At 54.7% G+C, this 22,041-nt stretch overlaps 1 protein-coding gene across 1 annotated transcript in view; it reads right to left on the bottom strand.

Moving 5' to 3' along the window:
* Positions 1-4,082, bottom strand: part of SRRM3 (serine/arginine repetitive matrix 3) — a 35,016-nt gene extending 30,934 nt beyond the window's left edge. The window contains 1 exon segment of the mRNA XM_042970806.1: positions 3,850-4,082. Coding sequence (XP_042826740.1) covers positions 3,850-4,082 — 233 coding nt within the window.
* Between the last annotated feature and the right edge of the window lie 17,959 nt (positions 4,083-22,041).

The following is a 22,041-nucleotide window of genomic DNA, read 5'->3' on the forward strand; positions in this document are numbered from 1 at the left end:
TGGATTGAATCGACTTGGAGGCTTAGGGAGGACCCCTCTATGCCCCAGAGCATCTTGCTAGGAGAAGCTGGGGACCCAGGGATGACCGTCTGGTTACTGGGCAAAGAAGTGTCAGGTACAACGGCTGCCTTCAAGTCTCCTGTTCCCTCGCATCTCTTGAGGTCAGCCCTCAGCTGAGGCCACGTTGGACAGTGATTAAGGGAAGAGGTCTGAGAACCAGGCGGTCCTGCATTTGAGTCCTGGCACCCCCCATTTTCTAGCTCTGTGACCTTGACCTCTACATCTGTGAAAAGGGACAGTAACTTGTCTTTCAAGGCTGTCACAAGGATTAAGGGAAATCATGCTTACAAAGCACTCTGCGCAGTGCATGGCACATAATAGCTGCCCAATAAATAGTAGTAACCAAGGACCCTTTGTCCCAGAGCAGGAGGGACTGAGGGTCTAGCTGTCCCAGGCTCCCTGCCTTTTTCCACCCCACACCCCTGCCAGGTCAGCAGTGTCCCAGGTCGGGAATCACCTCCGGTCCATCTCCCTGTTCTCCCAGAGGCAAAGGCCGAGGTAGGGAGGCTGCTACCCCGTCCTTGTGAAGGTGGCAGTGCCTGCCATGCAGAGGCCCGGCGGCCGTGCCAAAGCAAGACTGGAAGTCGAAGGCTTGGCCAGGGGACTGGGGACAGGGACAGCAATGACACCTGTCTCAGTGCCCCAGCCGCCTGGCTCAGGCAATCTGGCTCCCTTGTCTCGCCTCCACTCTATGGGCCACGAGGGAACGATGTGCCAAATTTGTCGTTGCTTCCTGGACCGCCCTCTGAGGCTGGGGCAGGGTGAGGGGACACTGCCTTAAATTTTTTTTTAATGCATTTATTTTGAGAGAGAGAGAGAGAGAGCACACAAGCGACGGAGGGCCAGAGAGAAAGAGACAATATCCCAAGCAGGCTCTGCACCATCGGCGCAAAGCCCGATGCGGGGCCTGAACTCCCAAACTGTGAGATCCTGACCTGAGGTGAAATCAAGAGCTAGACGCTTAACCAACTGACTGTGTCACGCAGGTGTCCCAGAATACTGCATTCTAAAAGAGGTCCTCAGAGTTGAAAATGTTTCATTCTGCCTGTCTCCACCCAGACTGGGATGCTCCTACGTAATCACTTCCTGGGTCCCTGGGTCACTAATTTGTTCTTGACTCCAGCTCGGAGAGGGTGGGCGGTCTTCCTCTTCCCATTTGACGGATTTGGAAACAGAACAGGGAGAAGGGAGGCTTCCAAGCTCCAAGCCCCAGAGCATGGCTCTGCCCGCCTCCGGGGCAGAGGACGGGGCACAGGTTGGGGCTGGGGTGGGAACAGCACATCACACAGGCGGGGGACTCTGTCCCTGGCCCCATGGCGATTGCAGGCTGCGTGAAGGTGATTGCAATGCAGCATCAATCACCAGTGAATTAGCCATCCATCCATCAATATTAAGGAAGGGATTGCTTTTTAATGGGGCCAAAGAATGTGTGTTCCTGTGACTAGTGGGAATATCTGTCAAATGCCTGAGAACCTGGTAAATAGACTCGAATGAACCAGTGTTTGTAGAAATGGATATTAATGACCCGATTTTGTAACAGAGCAAGGGTCCCCAGTGTTTGTGGAGCACCTTTTGGGGACTGGCTGGAGGTGGGAGAGCCCTGTACATCTTCAGCCCACAGGACGTAGAACAACTCCCAGTAGCCATAGCTTGCTCAGTTCTGGATTGTTGGGTTCCAGAGTGGCTGTGCCCTCCACTGACCAGGCTGCCGCTAGGGGTTTGGGGGCTGGGGCGCACTGGTGACTTGAGAGCTAGCTTTACAGGAGACTCCAGACTAAGGACCATCTGGAGTGAGGGCTTGGGTAGGGTAAGGGGTCCGGACTGGAGACCTAGTGGGTGCATCCCAGAGAGGCACGGTCTTTGATGCCAGGGGACCAACACTGAGGTCATGGTCAAATGACCTCTGCCTGACCATCCCCTCTGTGTGAGGCTGCCCTCATCCAGGAAGGACCTTCTTGTGTGCCGTGAGCGTCTGGGGGCTCCTGGAGGAGAGGGAGATTCAGCCAGGGGAGGAGGCTTGGGGAGGGGAGGAGCACCATGAGAGTGGTGCCTTAGGGATTCCCTGGGAGGATGGGGCTCTTCAAGGGGGAGAGAGGGGGCTCAGGAAGGAGGTGGGGCTGTGGGAGGGGGAGGGGACAGTTTGCAAGAATGCAGCTCAGAAGGCTGGCCCTCTTCTGGCCCAGGCGCCCCTCCTGTTCCCTCAACTCGCTCACCTGCCTGCCAACCCTTCACTGCCAAGTCTCCCCAACTTATTGGGATTTGCAGGTTGAAATAAGGTCCGTGGGCTCTCCTCTTCCCAGCCCTACTTGACCCTGCCCCTGGGGATCTCATTTCCTCTGTCCACATCCACGGCTCATCAAACCTGGTTTCATTGCCAGCTGGAAGCCTCCTTTCCGTCTGCCTTCAGCTGCTTTCCATCCATTTATCCCTCTCGGCAGGGACCCCCCCCATCCCCACCTGGTCCCCAGCTGGAGATGAGCACCAAGTCTCTGTGTCTCAGGGGCCCTGCCTGGCAGCCTCCCTGAGGACCCTGGATCTGGGCCCAGCCTTGGCTCTGCCTGCAGCCAGGGACTGTCTCTGTCTGAGCCTCAGTGTCTTCCTGGGCTCTAGAGTGATGGTGAACCATGTCTTGGCTGCCTCTTGGGGAGCCCAGGAGGCCTGGACGGACAAAGGCGAGGCTTAGAAGCACTTCTGTACACAGGCTGTCTGTCCCAGTGTGGCTCCGGGCCCCAGTGCACTGGGCATTTCCAACTTGTCAGCTCCCCAACAGTACCAGCCTGATAGGCGGGCCCTGCTCCTCACTTTGACTCCCTCGACAGCCAGCCCAATAGTTTCAAAATCCTCAGGGTAGATACAAAATGGACACTCAAGACCACCAGCTTTCCTTAGAGCTGCACAAATGGGAATGGCTTTGTTCTGTTTCTTTGCCTCCAGCCCCATGTGTCAGACCTGTCCTGTCTCCACTGGACTTTTGAGGAAAGTCCCTAAAAAGAGCCTTACTGACTGATCGATGCACAAGCCCTGGCGAACTCCTACTCATCCTTCAAGGCCCATTCGAATGTCTCCTCTCAGAATCTCTCCTCTGAGCTCCTGAAGTGCTTGGTCCTCTCCTGTCCTGTCCTTTAACCACGATTCCAATTCGTTTTATGCTGGAGTTGGCTCTAAACATGGTTGTCTCTCTTCTCAGTCGGGGAGGGAGTGAGGGGCAGTCTTTGAGGAAGTGACCCTGATCCAGCTCCAACAGTGTGCAGCACGGTGGCTGGCGCACTTGTGTGTCCCTGTGACTGGGTCTGAACTGGACAGGTAACACTGAAGCTTCTGGGTGTGGCTGCTGGCTGGGGTTCCTCTGCTGAAACCACAGGTAGCCTTGTACTAAAAAAAGCCCATCGTCCCCTCTTGCCTGGCTGCAGCACCCACCTTGGCACAGTCCAGGAAGCTCAATAGAGTTGTTTTGGAGAAGGGGAAACTGAGACCTTGAGTTAGCATAGGTGTTTACATGCTTCTCTCCCCCCCCCCCCCACCCCGGACTGGATGTTTCTGGAAGACATGGACTGTGTGTCTCCTTGGCTTCTGTGAATCTGAGCCTAGTTCAGAGCTTGACGTAGAGCAGGCGGCCAAGACGGTTGATGAATGAATACAAGAAGGCAAGTTCTGGCCTTGCAGGGGCTCCACCTGGACTGGCTCCGAGTGTGGCCCCTCCCAGCCTGACTGCAGTCCGGGCCTCGCCCGGCCCCGCCCCGCCCCGCCCCGCCCCGCCCCGTGACCCGCCCCGCCCCATGGCCCGCTCACCCTTGCTCCTCCATCATCTCCTGCAGCTCCATGCACTTGAGCTCCACGCGCCGCTTGCGCTCGTGGTCCAGGATCTCGCGATGCGCGCGCTTTACGAGGCCCGGCTCCGCGGCGCGCAGCTCCTCCTCGGCCCGCGGCCAGGTCCCCGAGGAGGCCCCCGGCTGAGGGAAGCCGTTCGCCGCGTCCGGTGGGGACGGCATGCCGGCCGCCCCGTTGTTCACGGTGGAGGACATGGCGGCTGGCCCCGGAGCCGCTGGCCTCGGCCCTGCGAGACAGACACAGACACCAGGCGGGATGGTCACTTCTCGGCCACCTGCTAAGCTCCTCTCCGCGCGGGTTAATCCTGGAGATTTAAAGGCCCACTCATGGCTCTAATCCGCTCCCCCTCAAGCTGCAGAGGGGGGCGGATGTCAGGTTAGCACCTTCGGGTCACGCCTCAGGGCATGAGGGGAGATTGGACCCCAGGCTTTCCCATCTGTAAAGTGGGTCCATGCAGGTTGGACTAGATGGCCTCTAAGGGCCCTGTGCTTGGAATAGTCCTCTCCAGGGAGGGACGTAGCAACCGCTTAGGGCAACCCTCTCTCCCTTGTACCAGTTCCTGGGCCTGAATTCTAGCCTCTGCTTGCAACTCCCTTGTGGTTGTAGGCAACCACATTGGTCTCTGGGAAAACGTGTTAGGTTGTTGTTGTTTTTTAAGTTTGGTTACTTGCTTGCTTGCTTATTTATTTATTTATGTATTTATTTATTTAAGTAATCTCTACACCCATCGTGGGGCTCGAACTCACAGCCCTGAGATCAAGACTCACATGCTCTTCACACAGAGCCAGCCAGGTGCCCCAGGTAAAATTTGTTTGTTTTATTTTTGTTTTTCCCTTCAGCCTCGGTTGAACCCCCCACCTCCTCCCCCCAAACACCCATTGCGTGCCCATGCGGTCACGTGTGTCCCCAGCTCCCAGGGCAGCCCTGCGGAGATAGGAAGATGAAGTCAGCTGCATTCCCACCACAGATGCAGGTTGCAGTTGATCTGGCCAACTTTTCCAAAGCCAGCCTTCCAGCAGTGGGCCAGATCCAGACTGAAGCCCCACAGGTCTGTCCCCTCCTTTGTTCTGGAAACACTGCTTCTGAAGATACAACCAAATTGGCACTGACATTAGCTTTCCAGACAGCCACATCCTCCTGCAGGCTCAGGGCGAGGTGGGCGTCAGCATGTCTCGAAAGGTAAGACTCCACACTAGGCTCAAAGTAGAGTAGGCATACACACACGTGCAAGCACACGCACGCACACACGCGCACACACACACCAAGGACCTATCTTGACAGAGGGGAGGCACCTCCTGAGCTATTTCCATTTCCTTTCTCCTAGGCTCCAGCTAGTTGCTAAGCAACAGGGAGGCCTTCTTCCCAGTGAGTGGGATGGGAGAGAGGGAAGGGGTGGAGGGAGGTGGGAAGAAGGGATTGGGCATGTCTGGACGTCCTGGACGGGGCCTTTCCTGCAACACAACCTCCCAACACACATTCCCCTCATGGGCCTCAGAGTGATGGGGTGGGAGGTGTTCAGAGCCACAAAACCTGGAAGGTAGAGAAGGGGACAGAGTGACAGACAGGGATGATGAGGTGGCGATGAGAACATAAGCTCATGTGTCCATCCCCCTAAATCCCAAGTCCCTGGGTTCTAGGCCAGGCTCCTCACTCCTTGCTGTGTGACCCTGAGGATGTCACTGACCCTTTCCGAGCCTCTGGTCCCTACCTGTGCCTGGGAGCATCATCCAGATTTTTCAGGAGAGGAAGGCTTTTGGGACTTTACAGACCAAACCTGTTCTTCTAACCTATCTCTCCATCCCTAAGCCCTGCCAGCTTCCTGCCTCTGTCCTAGCCCAGCCCTGCACCCCAGCTCCACCAGGGCCTCTCCTGGGGTCACCCACAAGCATCCCACACTCATCAAGCCCCACACAGAGCTCTGGGGGCCCTGTTCGCCGCCTGCCTTGGCCATAGTGCTTGGCCCATGGGTGACCCTTCTGGCTGTTGGTCACCTGTGCCAGGAACACATGTGGAGCTTGGAGACCCCTGCTGCCCCGGCCCATCACAGCTCACCTGTCAGCAAGTTTGGTCCCCCATCCCTTCTTGGTATCACTTCCATTTATCCACTCGCTCCCCTCCTGTTGCCACCAAAATCCGAGCCCCTCACTCTGATCTGCTGCTGCGGCATCCTGCCCGCACCCCCGCCCCCTCATCAGCAACCTGAGAGATCAGTCCAGGAGCAAATCAGACTGTGTCATGCCCTGAGTAACAGCTTCTGGTGGCTTCCGGTCGCTTAAAGTCGTGCCACGGCCTGCCTTCTGGTCTAGCTGTAACCACCCCACGGACACCCTGCCGCACAGATTCCGCATCTCTCTTGTGTCCAGGCTTTTCCATTCAGTGCTCCCTTTCCCTGGGACTCCTTCTCTTCTCCTGACTCCTTTGTGTCCCCAGAGTCACCGCCCATAGGCATCACCACCTTCTCGAAGGCTTCCCTTAAACCCCGTGGCTGGTGCTGTCCTGCCAGAGCCCTTGCCACTCGCTGTTGTTACTGTGGACTCACGGGTCTGGCTCCCTCTGTGCTGGGGACAGTTTGGCTTTCAACTCCTAGTGCCAGCAAAGTGCCTGAGCGAGCGGGCGGTGCCCAGTGCACGTGGAAGGAACAAACAGAAGATACCACAACACGAGGCGGGACAGAGGACTACCTGGTATAGTCCTTAATATGGGTTGCAAGATCCCTTCGCATTTTGCCTTATGCTGTCCTGCAACTTTATCCCTTGCTACACCTCCTCCTGCAAATAACATCCAGCCCTTCGGCCTTGGTCATCTGTCCCAAGGCATGTGCTCACTCCTTTGTGTCCTATGGTTCCCCTATGCTGGGATTCCATTTCCTCGCTTTTCCACCTGGGGGACTTGTGTTCATCCTTCAGGGCCCAGCCCAGATGTCACTGCCTCCGGGAAGCTGTCCCTGCTTCTGAGGAAGGGTGAGTCATTATCTCCTTGTGCTCTAGCTCTGTCCTCACCTCTACAGATAACGGAAGTTCGACTTGTTCTTTGCATCTGACACCCCCTTCTGAACTGTGAGCGCTTTGGGGGGATGGATCCCTCTTTCTGGTTCCCCAGAGCCTACCCGGCACTGGCAGTAGAAGAGGCGTGCTGAGGGTATAGGGATAAAGTGCTTAGGCCTCGGGGGAGCCAGGTTCTGAGCGATGCTGCTTTGCACTCTTTCCTTCTGACATGGGCGTGGTGCCCTTGCCTAGAAGTTTGTTTGAGCTCCTTGAAGGCAGGGGAGGGGAAGCTGGGGGGAGCAGTGCTGAGCACACATCTCCAGACCCCGAGCTGTTCTATCCCTAGAATCAGGAGCACGCCCGGCTAAGTAAGATTGCTGGACTGTCCAGGTAATCTTTCAGACGTGTCTCTAAGAAGTAAAAGAGAGAGGTGCATAGGCATGGGGGCAGGGACAGTCTGGATTTTCACTAGGACAGACGGTGGATTCTCCCAGCTTCACCTGGTGAGTTGGAGGCCACTAGACAGGAATCAGAGGCAGGTGATTGGAGGACGACCCCTGAACCCCAAGACAAGGGGCCAAGGCCCCTAAGAGTCATTGCACGTGAAACCCGCTTCTTTCCAAGTTGCGGTTGCTGGGCCTGCGGACTAGGGAGTTACAGCAGACACACGGTCTCTCTGAGAGGCATTTGACATTATTTTTTATGGGATCCCTGTGAAATTGCATAAAGAGAGAGAAAGATTGCGATTTATTGGAACTAATATCCTGTTCTGCACCGTTGTAATTGGCGGATAGATTGACCTGTGCTCAAAGGGAGCTGATTAATGGGTTGATGTCACATTAGATGGAGGTATTTAGTGAAGGACCACAGGACAGGGCTCTGTCCTCACCCATGTCTGATCCAGTATGTTCACCACTGACTGGATGGAACATTGATAATCTGATGACCAGATTCATAGAGGACAGCATGTGGGAAAGCTTCTAAATACAATCAGTTTCTAGAAGGACTCAACAGGCTGGAAAGATGGGAGGAATTGAAGAAGGTTGAGCAGGACAGTGAGAAATCCCTCCCTTGGAAACTGGATCCCGAATTCACTTTCTAAAAATGGGATAGACATAATTTAAAGCGGCGTGTTTGGAAAGGATTTAGGGGTTTTTCAATGGTCACAGACCCAATTTGAGTCAGTATCATAGCGTGGCACCAGAAGTGCGTGTTCTCTTAGGCTACGTCAACAAAAACACAATGTCTAGAAGGGGGAGGTGATAAGAACATACAGGTGGTCAGAATCCCTATCTCGAAATACTTGAAGGGTGGTGGAGGATTTAGGCCAAACCTGGCTGAATCTGTGGGGAAGCTTGTTAAAATGAGGTAGAGCTTCCAGATTTGGCAAATGAAAATACAGGATGCACAGTAAAATTAAACCAGAAATTCATGAATTTCACATTTGGGGCATACTTATACCAAAAAAATTCCTTGTTTATCTGAAATTCAGAAAATTTTTAAGAGGGAATCTTTTTTTTTTTAATTTTTAAAAAATGTTTACTTACTTATGAGAGAGACAGAGGCAGAATGCAAGTGGGTTAGGGGCAGAGAGAGAGGGAGACACAGAAGCAGAAGCAGGCTCCAGGCTCTGAGTTGTCAGCACAGAGCCCGATGCGGGGCTCGAACTCACGAGCCGTGAGATCATGACCCGAGCCAAAGTCGGACGCTCAACCAACTGAGCCACCCAGGCGCCCCAAGAGGGAATCTTTTTTTTAATGCTTATTTATTTTTGAGAGAGGGAGAGCGAGGGTGAGAGAGGGAGAGCGAGGGTGGGGGAGAGAGAGGGAGAGAGGGAGGGAGGGAGGGAGGGAGAGGGAGGGAGAGGGGATCTGAGGCAGGCTCCGTGCTGATAGCAGAGAGCCCGATGTGGGGCTGGAACTCACAAACCATGACATCATAACCTGAGCTGAAATCAAGAGTCGGACGCTTAAACGACTGAGCCACCCAGGCACCCCTGAAATTCAAATTTAACTGGGTGTCTTGTATCTTATATGTCTATCCTATCTGGGACCCACCCCAGACCTACTGAATCCAAGTCTCTGGGGCATTGTTAATGTTTGCCCAGTGATTCTGATACAAACTATCTCTGGACCGGCAGTTGGGGGCTGGCGTCTAGAACAGCAGTGCTAAATTTTATTAGGCGTCAAAGTCACCCAGAGGGTTTGTTAAAACACAGCTTCAGAGTTTCTGATTCAGTAGGTCTGGGGTGGTGTCTGAGAATTTGCATTTCTAACAAGTTCTCAAGTGCCCTTGATGCTGTGAGTGAGTCCTCGATCACACTGAGAAGAGGAAAGACCTAGACAATCTGGGCTGCTCCAGAAGAAAGCCAGGACTCCTGCAGGGAAGTCATCTAGAGCAGACTTCAGCTAAGTCCGAGACAGGATTTTTTTGTTTTTTTTCCTAGCAATCAAACCTTGAAAAAAAACAACAACTAAGCAGTTCATTTCATCCCAGGATAAGTGAATTCCCCATCACAGGAATGTTCCAACACGAGACAGACATTATACTCACTCAGCAAATACCCACCCAGCATCTACTCTGGGCCTTACGCTATGAAAGTCTGGGAGCTCATGGGCTGGTTTGGGAGACCAGTGGTGTAGTGTGATCAAAGGATTTGAGGAGTTTCTGCAGCTCAACCTGGTTGGTCAGGGATGGCTTCCCAGAAGGGGTGAGGCAGGGCTGGAGACAGGGACACTAAAGCACATGAGGCCTGGACCTCAATTCAAGAAATAAATGGATGCGGGCGACTGGGTGGCTCAGTCAGTTAAGTGTCCTACTCTTGATTTAGTCTCAGGTCATGATCTTATGGTTCATGAGTTCAAGCCCCATGTAGGACTCTGCACTGAGAGTGCAGTGCCTGCTTGAGATTCTTTCTCCCTCTCTCTCTGTACCCCTCCTGAAAATAAATAAACTTAAAAAGAATGAAAGGAAAGGAAAGGAAAGGAAAGGAAAGAAGGAAGGAAGAAAGGAAGGAAAGGAAGGAAGGAAGAAATGAAAGGAAGAAAAAAAAAAGAAAAGAAAGAAGGAAGGAAGGAAGAAAGAAATGGGTAGATATGGCGGGACCATGACTGGCTGGATGTAGGACAGGGGGAAGTGTCTTGAATGACAGTGGGTCTCTAGCTTGGGAGACCAGATGGATGGTGCAGGCCATTTACTGTGATGGGGAGTGTGGAGGGCAAATGAGGGGTGTGTCGGGAGTGAGGAGCTTGTGGGGGTCAAGCAGGCAGATGTGGGGCCTGAGCCATAACATGTTGGGGTCCTTGGGGACATTCACACTGAGTCCTTTAGAGGTGGAGCAGAAAATGGGAAATGTTTTCTCTGCTGCTGATTGGCTGTGAGACCCCGAGGAAGTCACTCTCCCTCTCTGGACGATGAGGACACTGGACTCAAAGGTCCCGTGGGTCCTTTCTTACTCTAGAAATCTAGGTAATGCTAACTTGTATATATACTGCCAAGCCTTCAGCCCATCCTCTTCCTGCTGATGTAGTCAGTGGTCAGAGCCACACCAGCCACCTCGAGAGCTCAGCCCCGAGGCTGTCCTCAGCACTGGGTCAGGTCCCACGGGCCAGCCACACCCATATGCACATGAAGTCATGGAACTCTAATTTAATGCGGGCGGGCAGGGGAGCATCTCCTCTCTTGCTGGCCAGGAAGTGACTCCAGGGCCAGAGCCCTGACTGAGTCCCTGGGCTTGCCTCCTTCCCTCAACCCAAGCCGGGCTCCGCTGAGGCCTGGCTGAGAACAGGATGGAACACTGTCTGGCTGCTGGTACCTCCAAGTCCAGTTCTGCTGGTAGAGATTAAGTGAAAGTAAAGCAGCCCTTCTGTGCTGTGGGGTCCAGTCTGCTGACGGGGCCGGAGGCCTCTCAGCTAATGAGATCATCACTCACCCCGGGGCTCAGAGGGGTAGGACGCTCAGGTCAGTAGCGACCTGGCCAGGCCTGGGAGAGGCGGCCGCAGGACACATATGCGTCTGAGGGGGAGAGTGGGCCCTGTCCTGGGGAACTCCGGTTTGATGGGGAGACAGGGCGGCTCTTTGGGAACTCATGAGCTGAGTGTCATGTGACTGAAACTCTGTGCCTCAGTTTCCTTGCCTGTAAGATGGAACTAATGATAGCATCCTCCCCAGAGATTTGCTGTAAAGGACTAACCCCTGGGAAACGCTATCACGGTGGGTGCCTAGCGTGCAGTGAATACTGGTGCTTGTTGACTGTCCTCTTTTTGGACACGGTGGGTGTGAGGAATCCCCGGAAATCTGGGTGAAGATGTCTAGGAAGCCTCAGGTCAGGGGGTCTGGCACTTGGGAGCCCGTAACCTGGGCCTGATTTGGGGGTCGTCATTACATCGGGAAGACTGAAACCCCAGAGTGAACCAGGTTGTTAATTGTAGAGGGAGGAGAGGGCAGAGGCCGGCCAGGGCAGGGGATGGGCACCATTCCAGGGGGCTTGCCGGACTGACCCCGACCGCTTTCCCTTCCCTCCCTACAGGCCACTTTTCCCCCTCCCCATCTTCTCAGCCCCCAGCACCGGGGCACCCCAAGGCAGGCCCCCAGGGGCTGCCTTTGCTCCTGGGGTTCAGAAACCTTTCTGGCCCAGAGCACAGCACCCTTCTCCTGGGGGCTCGTTTCCCTGCCCCTGCGCGCCAGAGACCCACCTTCCCAGCGATAGTGCCAGGACTCAGGGCCACCACCCCCTCAAGGTACAGGCCACAGCTTCAAGCAAGCTCTAGATCCATGGCCATGCACAATTTAACCGCCGTCTTGCCAGTAAGGTCCTTCCGCTGTCTCCTGTTGGCTCAGGACAGGGATGGGGGGTAGACAAGAAGACTCTGAATTCAGAGTCAGAAGACTTGAGCCTGAATTCCAGTTCTATCGCTTCTGTCTGGGTGACCAAGGGAAGTCATTAAACCTCCCCAAGCCTCAAGTTTTCTCATCTGTAAACTGAAGACAATACTCCCTATTTGATGACGTGGTAGGATCATTTATTCTTTCAGTGACATGCTTGTTGTGAAGACCGATCCTGATTTCCATGCTGGGGGAGCAAAAAGAGAGACCAGAGAGGGCCTGTCTTTGCTGGTGATGCTCAGAGAAGGCTTCACAAAGGCAAGGATGTTTGAACTGGCCCTTCGAAGGGTGAGTCTTGTCCATGTAAGGAAGGGGGAGCACAGGCAGGGCAAAGCATGGGCTGAGGGCAGAGACACGGCAGGGTCCAGGGACCTGGGACTAGGAGGGGCAGGATGGCATGGCCTGCCTGATGGGGTGCAGGCGGGGTCTGTGAACACAGGGTGAGCCCGGTGTGTGGAGAGGGCGGTGGGGAGGGACACGCCTCCTGAGTTTCCTGGAGGAAAAAGATTTCTTGGTGGCTATCAGAAACGTGACGGACCTTACCCACAGGAAACCCAGGTACTTAGGTTGTGAAACTGGGTCCAGGTCTTTGTAGAAGGAAGTGTGCAACAATAATTGTGTGTCAAGATATTTTATGAAGCTGGAAAAGAAAGACCATCTCCGCTGTGCAGAGGAATCCAGGTGTGCCTCTAGCCTCCCCCCACCCTTGGCACTGACGCTATTAACCCCTCCCTTCCCTGTGGGGACCCTTCTCCAAACCTCCAGCCCGCAAGCATGAGCATGGGGAGGGGGGTAAAGATAATCAAGTAGGGGGTGCAACAAACTGGAAGACCTATGCTGTCCAGGCGAGAGGGTGGGGCTGGGGGCCACGGGCCACGGGGCCAGGTAGCAGCACCCTCAGCTCTAGGTTCGGGTCACTCATTCGTGTCATAGCTATTCAGCGAGTGGCCCCTCCAGGGCCCCTCAGAGGATAATAGATGCAGGCGAAAATGTACCGATGCCTATAATATAGCAAGCTAAGTACTGGGATGGGAGATGTGGCAGAGACATCAACTGAGCTGGGGTGTGTGGGGAGGGGCATAGCTGGGAGGTCTTCCCGGAGGCGAGATCTTGAAGTGGAAGTAGGAGCTGGTGGGACAAAGAAGGGAAGGAAGGAAGTTGTGGGCACAGTGTGGGGGTGCGTGGGAAGAAGGCTTGGAGAGGAAAGAGGGAAGAGCGTAGGCCTGTGCAGGGCTGAGCACAGCGGGCCAGGGGGCTGGGGGGTGGGAACCAAGGAGCTAGGATCATACCCTGCAGGCAATGGGAAGTCAGTGAAGGCTGTTGAGCTGGGGAGGTCGTGGTCAGATTTGCATTTTGGAAAGCTCTCTCTTGCCGCCCGGTGCCCTCACTCTTGGTGATCCCTGTCCTTTGGATGGACCGGTCTGGCCCTAAGGGACAGCCCGATGCACATTAGCCAGGCGCAGACCAGCAAGTGGCCGAAGAGCCAGCCCGTGTTCAAGTCACCTACTGTGTGCCTTAAAACGACTTAACCTCTGTGCTCAGTTTCCTCATTCGTAGAATGGGATTCATATAAATACCTACACCCCTCCCCTGCTTAGGGGTGACGTAATTCACCTTTAAATTAAGGGTACACAGTAAGTTCTATGAGTAAGTGTTAACCGCCAGTTTTCCCCATAAATGATGCCAACCGGTCTAAACCACGACAGGCGTGAGTTAACCAGTAAGGCATATAGATCAGTCTAAATCAGAACGGGACCAGGTAGATGAGTACCTCTCCAAATCAGCACCAACTTGTAAAGACGGGCCAACAAGGCGGCTTTTCACAGCCAGCCACCCACTGAGACCAGTACCTGCTGCAGCAGGAGGCCTGGGAGGAAGTACTCAGCCAGCCTGGCAACGAGAGGGTTAGCAGCGTGAGCTTCCTCCCTGCCTTGGAGCCTCTCTTGGGAGGTGCTGGCACTGCTATTTGTTACCCAACCCTCGAGAAGACGCGGCAGGGGGGAGGGAGAATCGCTGAAAGCCTTCCTTTCAATTATTCAGCAGTCAGAGCTTCCTGCTGCCCCTGTTGGAGCCAGAGGCAGGCTCTGGCCGGAGCCCCTGGGCTGGGTCTGGCTGGGTTGGGCCTGGACGGCTGGTTCTAGGAGGGGCAGCCCATAGGGGTGCTGGCACCACAGCCTGGGCTGCAGCGCTCACTCGTGGTCCTACTCCAGTCCCCCCCATCCAAGCCCTGCACTGGGCCCCGGGCAGGGCTCTGAGCTGTCCCCTCCCTGCAATCTGGGTCTGTCGTGGAATGGATGCGGCCAGGCTATCTGAGTCCCTAGAGCCAGGATGGGTTGTCCAGGGCAGGCAAGGGAGGGCGGGCAAGCCTACTGTCCACAGGACAAAGCCCAGGCAGCTTAGCTGGCCCTTGGGTCCTGAACAATCTGTCCAGGTACCCTGTGTCTCAGACGCACAACACTCTGGTCCACCTAAGAACACCCTGGCCCACGCTGCTCCCTCTGCCCCGAATGCCCTTTCCTTTCCGTTTTTTTCCTTTAAGACTCTGCACAAGCATCACCTCCTCTAGGAAGCCTTCTGCAACCTCCACTGGGGGACGCTCCTCTGCTGTGCTCTCAGAGCCTTACCCACTGGCTACTACTCTCCAGTTTCTCTTCGTCCTACTGTGACTGTTTGCTCCCTGGGCTAGTGAGGGCAGTGACTCCAAGGGCTCTCCAAGGGTAATATCCATCTTTGTGTCCCTTGTGCCCAGCACAGGGCTTGGCACAAAGCAACCAGGCTGTGGACCTTTATTAAGCCATCTGTGACACTTTGCTGAAAGTCAGCCTGTGTTTGCACTGATGGGGAGCTCACTCCTTTTGTTTTTTTGTTTTTACCACTGCCAGAGACCTCAGCAGGAAAAGTCCCTGGTTACTGCTTTAGTATGCCCAGACTTTGCATGTGCTCACGTTTTCACACAGGTCACATTGTCATATACTTTGTAAACCTTGGAGTTTAGCTTGTCTTGAATGGATACAAAGGACTTACCCTGGGACCCAGGCCCCTGCCTATCAGCCCAGAACCTCTGTCCTTGCTCCTGTTGGCTCTGGTTTGGGTTCCCAGGGCAGAGGATTTCGGTGACCGGTCCCTAGAGACAAGGAGGCCTCGGCTTTCTGCTCCCTACAGAGGAGCACGCAGTATAGGCAATTCAGCCCAGGTGAGATCCGGTACAGACCAGTGTAGCCCAGGACAGGCCATGGAGAGCCTGAAGCTGAAGTTCAGACTGGGTACATCAACAGTGGACAGCGCGGGAACCCACAGACCCACGCAGATCAGTATTATAGACCAGTGGACCAGAGCAGGACGTGTAATACTGGTCATTGACAATAACGCCGACCAGTTCAACCCGGAAGGCAGGCCTGTGTAGACCAGTGCTGAGACCACACAAACAAGGAGTTCATTAGTCTCCCTTCCCCTCACCCTAGTGGAACAAAGGAACGCATCCCACTCAGCCCACTCTACTTCTCTTCCGGGCCCTCGCTAGCCTTCGGGAGCTGCAGTCTTCAGCCAGGGAGCAGACAGTGTCCCTGTGGCTGCCTGAGTCAGAATGGATATCTGAGGTTCGGGCATAGGGAGCCTGAGAAAGAAGCTTTGTATGGCTGACCTGTCACTGGTGGCAAGGGCTGCCAGAGAGGTGATCTCTGTGTCCTGGGGAGGGTCCAAGCCAGGTGGCCTTGGTGAGGCATCCTAGGGAGAGGCATCTGTGTGTCAGGACTCCCTGCTCTCTGAGGACTCTTCCTAGTTGGCCTCTGGGGCTGAACGCGGAGTGAAGTCAAAGGAGCCCGTGGGCTGACATCAGCTTCCATTATCCCCTTTGCCCCCTTCTCCCCTCAAGGACCCGATCCTTCAGGCTCACACCCAGGAGCTGGGCCGAGGAAGGGCAAGATGAGCTAGAAGCTGTGGGACCAGATCTCTTTTCCTTTTTGAGCCTCAGTTTCCCCATCTGGACGAAGTGTCAGGAGCCTGGATACTACTGGGGCCAGGGAAGGGCTGGGCTCTGAGTCTCTGGCAGTCCAAGACTTAGAAGAATCAAAGTTGCTGGTGATGTGCAGCTCCAGGAGTAATCAGCCGGAGGGGTGTGTGCAGGACAGACAGACAAGCCCCTTCCACCCACTGGGGAGGGTGACAGGAGAAGCCAGGGCAGCTGCCTCCACTGCCCACACAATCTCATTATGGAAAATTCCCTCTATTGACTCAGCTCTAATCAAGCAGGCTGCCCTGGGCATCCCCCCCAGGTTTCTGCTGGGCCGGGTGAGATCAAAGAGAGAGCCGGGCTGGGGGCTGGAGCCTCGCCTGCCATTCCCATCGATCCAGATGCGCCTCCCGTTGCTAGGCAACAGCCTCCAGTCTCTCCTGGTCCTTCCTCCCCCAGGGGCTGCAGGATCAGGCAGTAAGGGGAGAAGAGAGACCCCACATTTGTTCTCCAGGTCTTCCCTTACCAAGCTAGAGATCTTTGTCAAAAGGCCCTTCTCTTACCCAGGAAGCCACCCCCCTCATCCTGGCAGGTTGACCCTCCTGCAAAAATGGACCCCTTTCTCCCCCCACGTTTGTATTCATCTCCAGAATACTCGAAATTCACACCTCCTGTGCTCCACACACACACTCTCTCAGGAAGACAGGCCAGGGATTCTCGAGAGGAGAAGGGACACTCAAGGGGTCAGCGAAAAAGTCAAGGCTACCAACTTCCAGCCCAGCGCTGCACTAGATGTGGGAGCCATTTAATCTTAAGAGAACGACTCTGAAGACAAATTCACACTCCCAGTTTTGAGTGGGTTGGCATTTTTTTTTCTTTTTCCAAAACGTAGGATGCATTTCATAGTAGTTTTTTCTTTTTTGTTTCAAGTGCTATAATTTAAAACTGTAAGTTGTGTTTTAAAACAGGCACAAAAATGTACTGTGGGTTTTGGGGGCTGTAATTGACTAAATAATACAAATCTGATCATTTTATCACATTTAATATTGTGCACATTTTCTCTACCCTATCCTGCTCATCTGTCCTTTTTTTTCCTTTAACTGAATACATGCATGCCATCCCGCAGTTGTTCTGTGGTGACCTACTTAGATCATGGCTTATTTAGGATTTTAAGGTCTCTTCCCCTTCCGAGGTCTTTAGAGCCCTTAGGGATGGAAAGCATCTCCCTTTTCCCTCTGGTCCCTCATCAGACCTTTTTTTTTTTTTTTTTTTTAATGCAACTGAGGGGCAGGAAGAGGGATGCACTTCCTGAGAATAAAGAGCCAGACTTAGGAGTTCACCGGCTCAGCCCTGAGAGCCACAGTCCTGGTGCCATTGGTCCTGCCACTGCCTGCCACCTGCTCCCCCAGCTCTGCGGCACTGTGACAGCTCCTTGCTGCCTCCCCTGCTCAGCCCCAGTCACACACGTCAACTCTGAGAGGCACAGCTTTCCAGGGTCCTTGACAAATGGTAGCCAATTAATGTCAATTAATCTGATTAGCCTAAATAGTTAATTAAGCAGTTAATTAACAACATCATTGACAATAACCTACGGCTCCTGAGGGATTGTGGGTGGGAGGCAGGAATGGTGGGGGGCTCTCCTTGCTCCAGGAAGGGGTGAATCCCTTAAGGTCAGGTCGGGCGGGGGTGGCTCGTGCAGCTGTAGCCTCTCCAAGTCTCACCTTGCTCCGCCATCAGCCCCAGAATGTTCATCAGGGCCTTGTCTGATCCCACCCCAGTAACATGCCCTCCCCTGCTCCCTGGCCAGGATTGACTTATGTGGGAGAGGCCACACCTCAGCACAGCAGAGGAGGGAGAGAGGCCTATTGTCTGGAAGACTGTTCCACTCTAAAATCGCAGAGAGGAGTCCTTGCCTCTGCTGCCACCACACCCGCTCCAGACTGGGCACCTTGCTGCTTCGACCCCTGTCGGGGCCATGGACTTCCCCGAGCTGCAGAGTAGTCCTGGAAGGGGATCGTCATCCTTAAGCCCATCCTACAGATGTGGAAACCGAACACCTCCCGTATGCCAGACCCCGTGTTTGCACCCGGGACCTGCAACGGTGAGTAATGTAGGGTCCCTGCCCTCAGAGAGCTCCCGGGGTACCATCAAATGGTGCAGCCTCTTCGTTCCTGCCGTGTCTTAGCTGGGTGATGTTGGTGACCTTATTAACCTCTCTGTGCCTCAGTACCCCCTGCTGCGACCTGGCTACCTCATAGGATATTTTGAGGACTGAGCGGGAAATGCCAAATGAGTGTTCACGGTGACTAAATGACCCGCCAGGACAGAATGTAAAAGGGGCCCAGAAGGAAGTAGCACGGGACACTCGGGAGCACATGGAGGGAGGAGAGTTTGGAACAAGGTATTGTCCAGAAGACTTGTGAGCAGAGGCTGAAATTCGAAGAGGTAGAAGAAGAGGGAGGAAGGGCATCCAGGCAAAGGCAACAGCATATGCGAAGTGATAAGGCGCCGGTTTTCAACTCTAGCATGGACAGTCACCTGGGAGCTTTAAAAAACTGCAGACCCCCAGGCCCCACACACAGATTCTGAATCCATCATTTTGGGTGGGTCCCAGGAATCTGCTTTTCACGGACTGTTCTAGAAATCCGGAGGCGGGTACTCTATGCCTAGAGACCATGGCTGCAGTGGTTCTGAGTGTCCCAGGTTGGGAGGAGCTGAGCTACAGTAGGAGAGGCCCCCGGCCATGTGACCCGTGTCCTGAAAACACACCGCAGGCCCCCAGTTCTCTCCATCTGTTCAAATCATGCTTGCCCTTCAGTGGTGACCTTCCCGAAACAGCTCTGGCCTTTTGCTTACCTGCTGGAAACATCCCATGGTTTCTCTGCTGCCCACAGGAGAAAGGCTAGGCTCCCCGGACCGGCACTGTGGCCCTTTGTGAGGCCTCCCTCCCCAGCCTGGGTCCAGACCCCGACTCTCCAGCCATGCCGTTCCCCAAATGCCTGGTGTTCCCTCCATATCTCTGCACATGCTGTTCCCTCTGCCAAAAATGCCTTCCCCTCTCCCCCTCTCCCTGGCAAACCTGGACTCCTCTTAGCAAGTCCATCTGTGAAGCTGGCCCCAAAGTCCACGGGGCAGGCAACCTCCCCCACCGCCAGGGCCCTAGCTGTCCTTGGAATGCTCCCCCCTTAACCCATATTCTGTCTCAAAACATTCACCAGTTTATGGGCCTTGTTCCCCACCAGGCTGGGGAATGCTCCTCCCTTTCTCCAGTGCCTAGCACAGGATTTGGGGATGACAATGATAATTGAGCTTTTAAGGTGAGAGGAGCTGCTGAGCAAAAGTTTGATGAACGAATGAGTGATTGAATGAATGAGCAAATGATCCTCTCTGCTTTCTGATACATGAAACAGACGGGGACAGAGGGAGAGAGAATTTGGAGGCAGAGAAGAGAGATGTTCTGGGGACACTAAAGGATGGCTCACAAAGACCAATAAGCATGTGTCAGGTCCGGACAGGGAGGGGGGACAGGGCTGCCTGGAGACAGGACCTCCTGGGTGTCCTAGCTTCCTTCCCATCCCAGAAGTCCCCAGAAGCGGCATCCTGTTGGGAGAAAGGGTGGCTCAGCTCCTCTCTCAGCCCTGAAGCTGGGAGCCCTGAGCGGGCGCCCGCTCCCCCAGCCTGGGGTTCTCTGTTTGATCCCGAGGGCTGTGCCAGCAGCTGGGGCTGGGTGCGGGGACAGGCTGCCCACCCCATTCTAGCCCTGCCCCTGGCCCATGGGTCTTTCTTCCTCCCTGAATGAGTCTAGCCTGGTACACGTGCACGTACACATACATGTCAAATCTCCCAGAGGCGTGTCTCCGGTACCTGTCCCCTTTGCAGTCACCTCCCCCCAACGCCCAGCCTCTTTGTCCTCTTTCCATCCTTCCCTCCGCCCCAGTGCAGCCAGAGTGGGCTTCCTAAAGGGCAGATCTGACCAGTTCATGACAATGCTGCAAAGCCTCCCATGACTTCTGTTGCTTTCCAAATAAATCCTCTGCTCTTACAGTGGTTCCTAAGGTATTTCTCGACCTGGCTGGGAATTCTTCACTCCCCGCTGGGCTGCCCTCCGCCGTTTATTCTCAGGCATTCCCTGTGTGCTACAGCTGCATTAGATCACTCACCAGGACTTTTCATACCTTTGTGCCTATGCTGTTCTCTGGGTGTCATCCCCAGCCTTCTCTGTCTGGCACCTTCCCTGTCGTTCTTGAAAGCCCAACGTAAATGCCCCCCTCCCAGAAGCCTCCTCTGGCTGCCCACATCACCATGGTCATCTTAGCCTTGGCAGAACCTCAACAGGTCGTCAATGTCAGTTCCCTCATGCCTGCCTTTTCCACTAGTCAGGGAGTTCCTCAAGTTCAGGGTTGGTGTCTGGTTCACCTGTGTCCTCAGTGCTCAGACCGGACCCAGAAAATAGGAGGCGCTCAGTAGATCTTGACCGTGTGGTCTCACACTCAGATGATGGCCACTGAGCGCACTGGGTTTAATCTTTTCCTGAGTCACTTCTTATAGCACACTTGGGGGCAGGTAGCATTACGTCCATTTTACAAGGGAGGAAACAGATGTGGTCGTGGAGGTTGGGGCCCAAATGAGATCAGAGTCCAGGAGACTGGCAATCGCCTAAGCTTTCTTCTTAGGTCTTGTTGGATTCAGGTTCTCACCTTTCCTGGGGGATTGTATGACCCTCACATGCTCCTCTTTTCCCCTTAGCAGCTCTGGCCTTCCCCACCTTGGTCCCGGGCTGACTGTCACAGGGCCCAAAGCCATCCTCACCAAGGGAAACCCACAGCCAGCAGACTCCAAAGGTGTGCTCGACCTAAGAGGGAAGCGGGGGTGGTGGAAGGTTCTCCCCACAGGTCTCCCGGGCTCCCTTGGGAAGTGGCTCTTCCCATGTCCAGCCTTCAAATGGCCACTAAAAGCCAGCTTTTTAAAGAATCTTTAAAGACATCAGAGAATTCTCATGATAGAGTGAAAAATGGGATGCTGGCTTCCCTCAGCAGTATGCTCCCGGTTTTTAAACTCTATGTATCTATGAACACATGGACAAAATCCTGGAAAAAATACCCTCCCCCCACCCCCCACCTTCTGATGTTCACAGTGGCTATCTCTGGGCGGTGGGACTACAGATGATTTCCATTTTCTCCTTGGCTTCTCTACTTCTCAGGTCTCGCACAAGGAAGGTGTACTATGTTTAGAATCACAAGACTCCAATGAAACTTGCTTTTATCTACCTGTCTCCATCCCGGGGAGTTTGGGGGGATGGTGGTGGGGATGGAGCTCAGTATGGGAGGGGTCTTGGAGCCACAGGCCACACTCAAAGCTAGGAATAAAATAGATAGGCCAGGAGCTCCCCAGCTCAGTGAGCTGCCTGCACCCCGGGGTTCGATTCACTGGGCCCAGACCGCCTCATAGGCCTCAAAGACCCCGGCAAGATGCTAAGGGAACTATGCTCTGCCTGCCAACTCCAGCTGGCACAGAAGCCTCTGCGGTGGGCAAGAGGCCAGGCTGGGGGCGGCAGGAGGCTGCGGCCAGGCTGAGTGCCCAGGAAGCAGTGCCGCAGGTGGATGGGCCGGTGGCTTTTGGTTGGGGACAGGGGTGTCCCTGGGGGTCGGGGGCTGCTCTGGAGCCAAAGCACACATGGCCACTGTGGCCTTTCTCCCAGGCCAAGGGCCAGCTTGGGTAGCCTGGACCTGGTCACTTGCCCAGGCCCCTTGAGCCCCCCACTCTGGATGACATGGAGTCAACAGGGCTTGGCCTCTAGGGGTGCAGCTGTCACCCTCCTGTGCTCATGACCCAGAAGAAGGAGAAGGGGCAGAACCCAGAGGTGTCAACAGGGACCAAAGCCACAGTGAAAAACCTAGCCTGGGCCAGACTGGGGTCTATAACTGTTGGTGATGAGCCTGTCATAAGCCCCCTCAGCTCCTTTGGGCCTCCTACCTTCTCACTGACCTCTTCCCCCCCACCCCTACCATAGAGCAGCCCACCCCCCTTCCTCTCTGTCCCCACTCTGAGTGCCCTCTCTGATCCTCCCACCTCTCTGGGCCCCTGACCTTTCCGCTGGGCCCAGGTGGGTATTAGAATTGAGAAGGACCTTTTCCCTTTCTTGCCTGGCTTTCCCTCCCCTCTCGGACTGGACTAGTCACCAGGCAGACTCACTCCCTCTACAGGGCCCTGCATCCTCTCTTCAGAGCATCAGCTGCAAAATCCCTCCCTCTCCCCACGACACCATGAATAAGCCTCAAGCACTGCACTCCTGCTGCTTCCGTGGATTTGGGGCCTGTGTATGTGTGTCCTGGGAGC

The sequence above is a fragment of the Panthera tigris genome, chromosome E3, assembly GCF_018350195.1.
Source record: "Panthera tigris isolate Pti1 chromosome E3, P.tigris_Pti1_mat1.1, whole genome shotgun sequence".
Classification (NCBI taxonomy): Eukaryota; Metazoa; Chordata; class Mammalia; order Carnivora; family Felidae; genus Panthera; species Panthera tigris.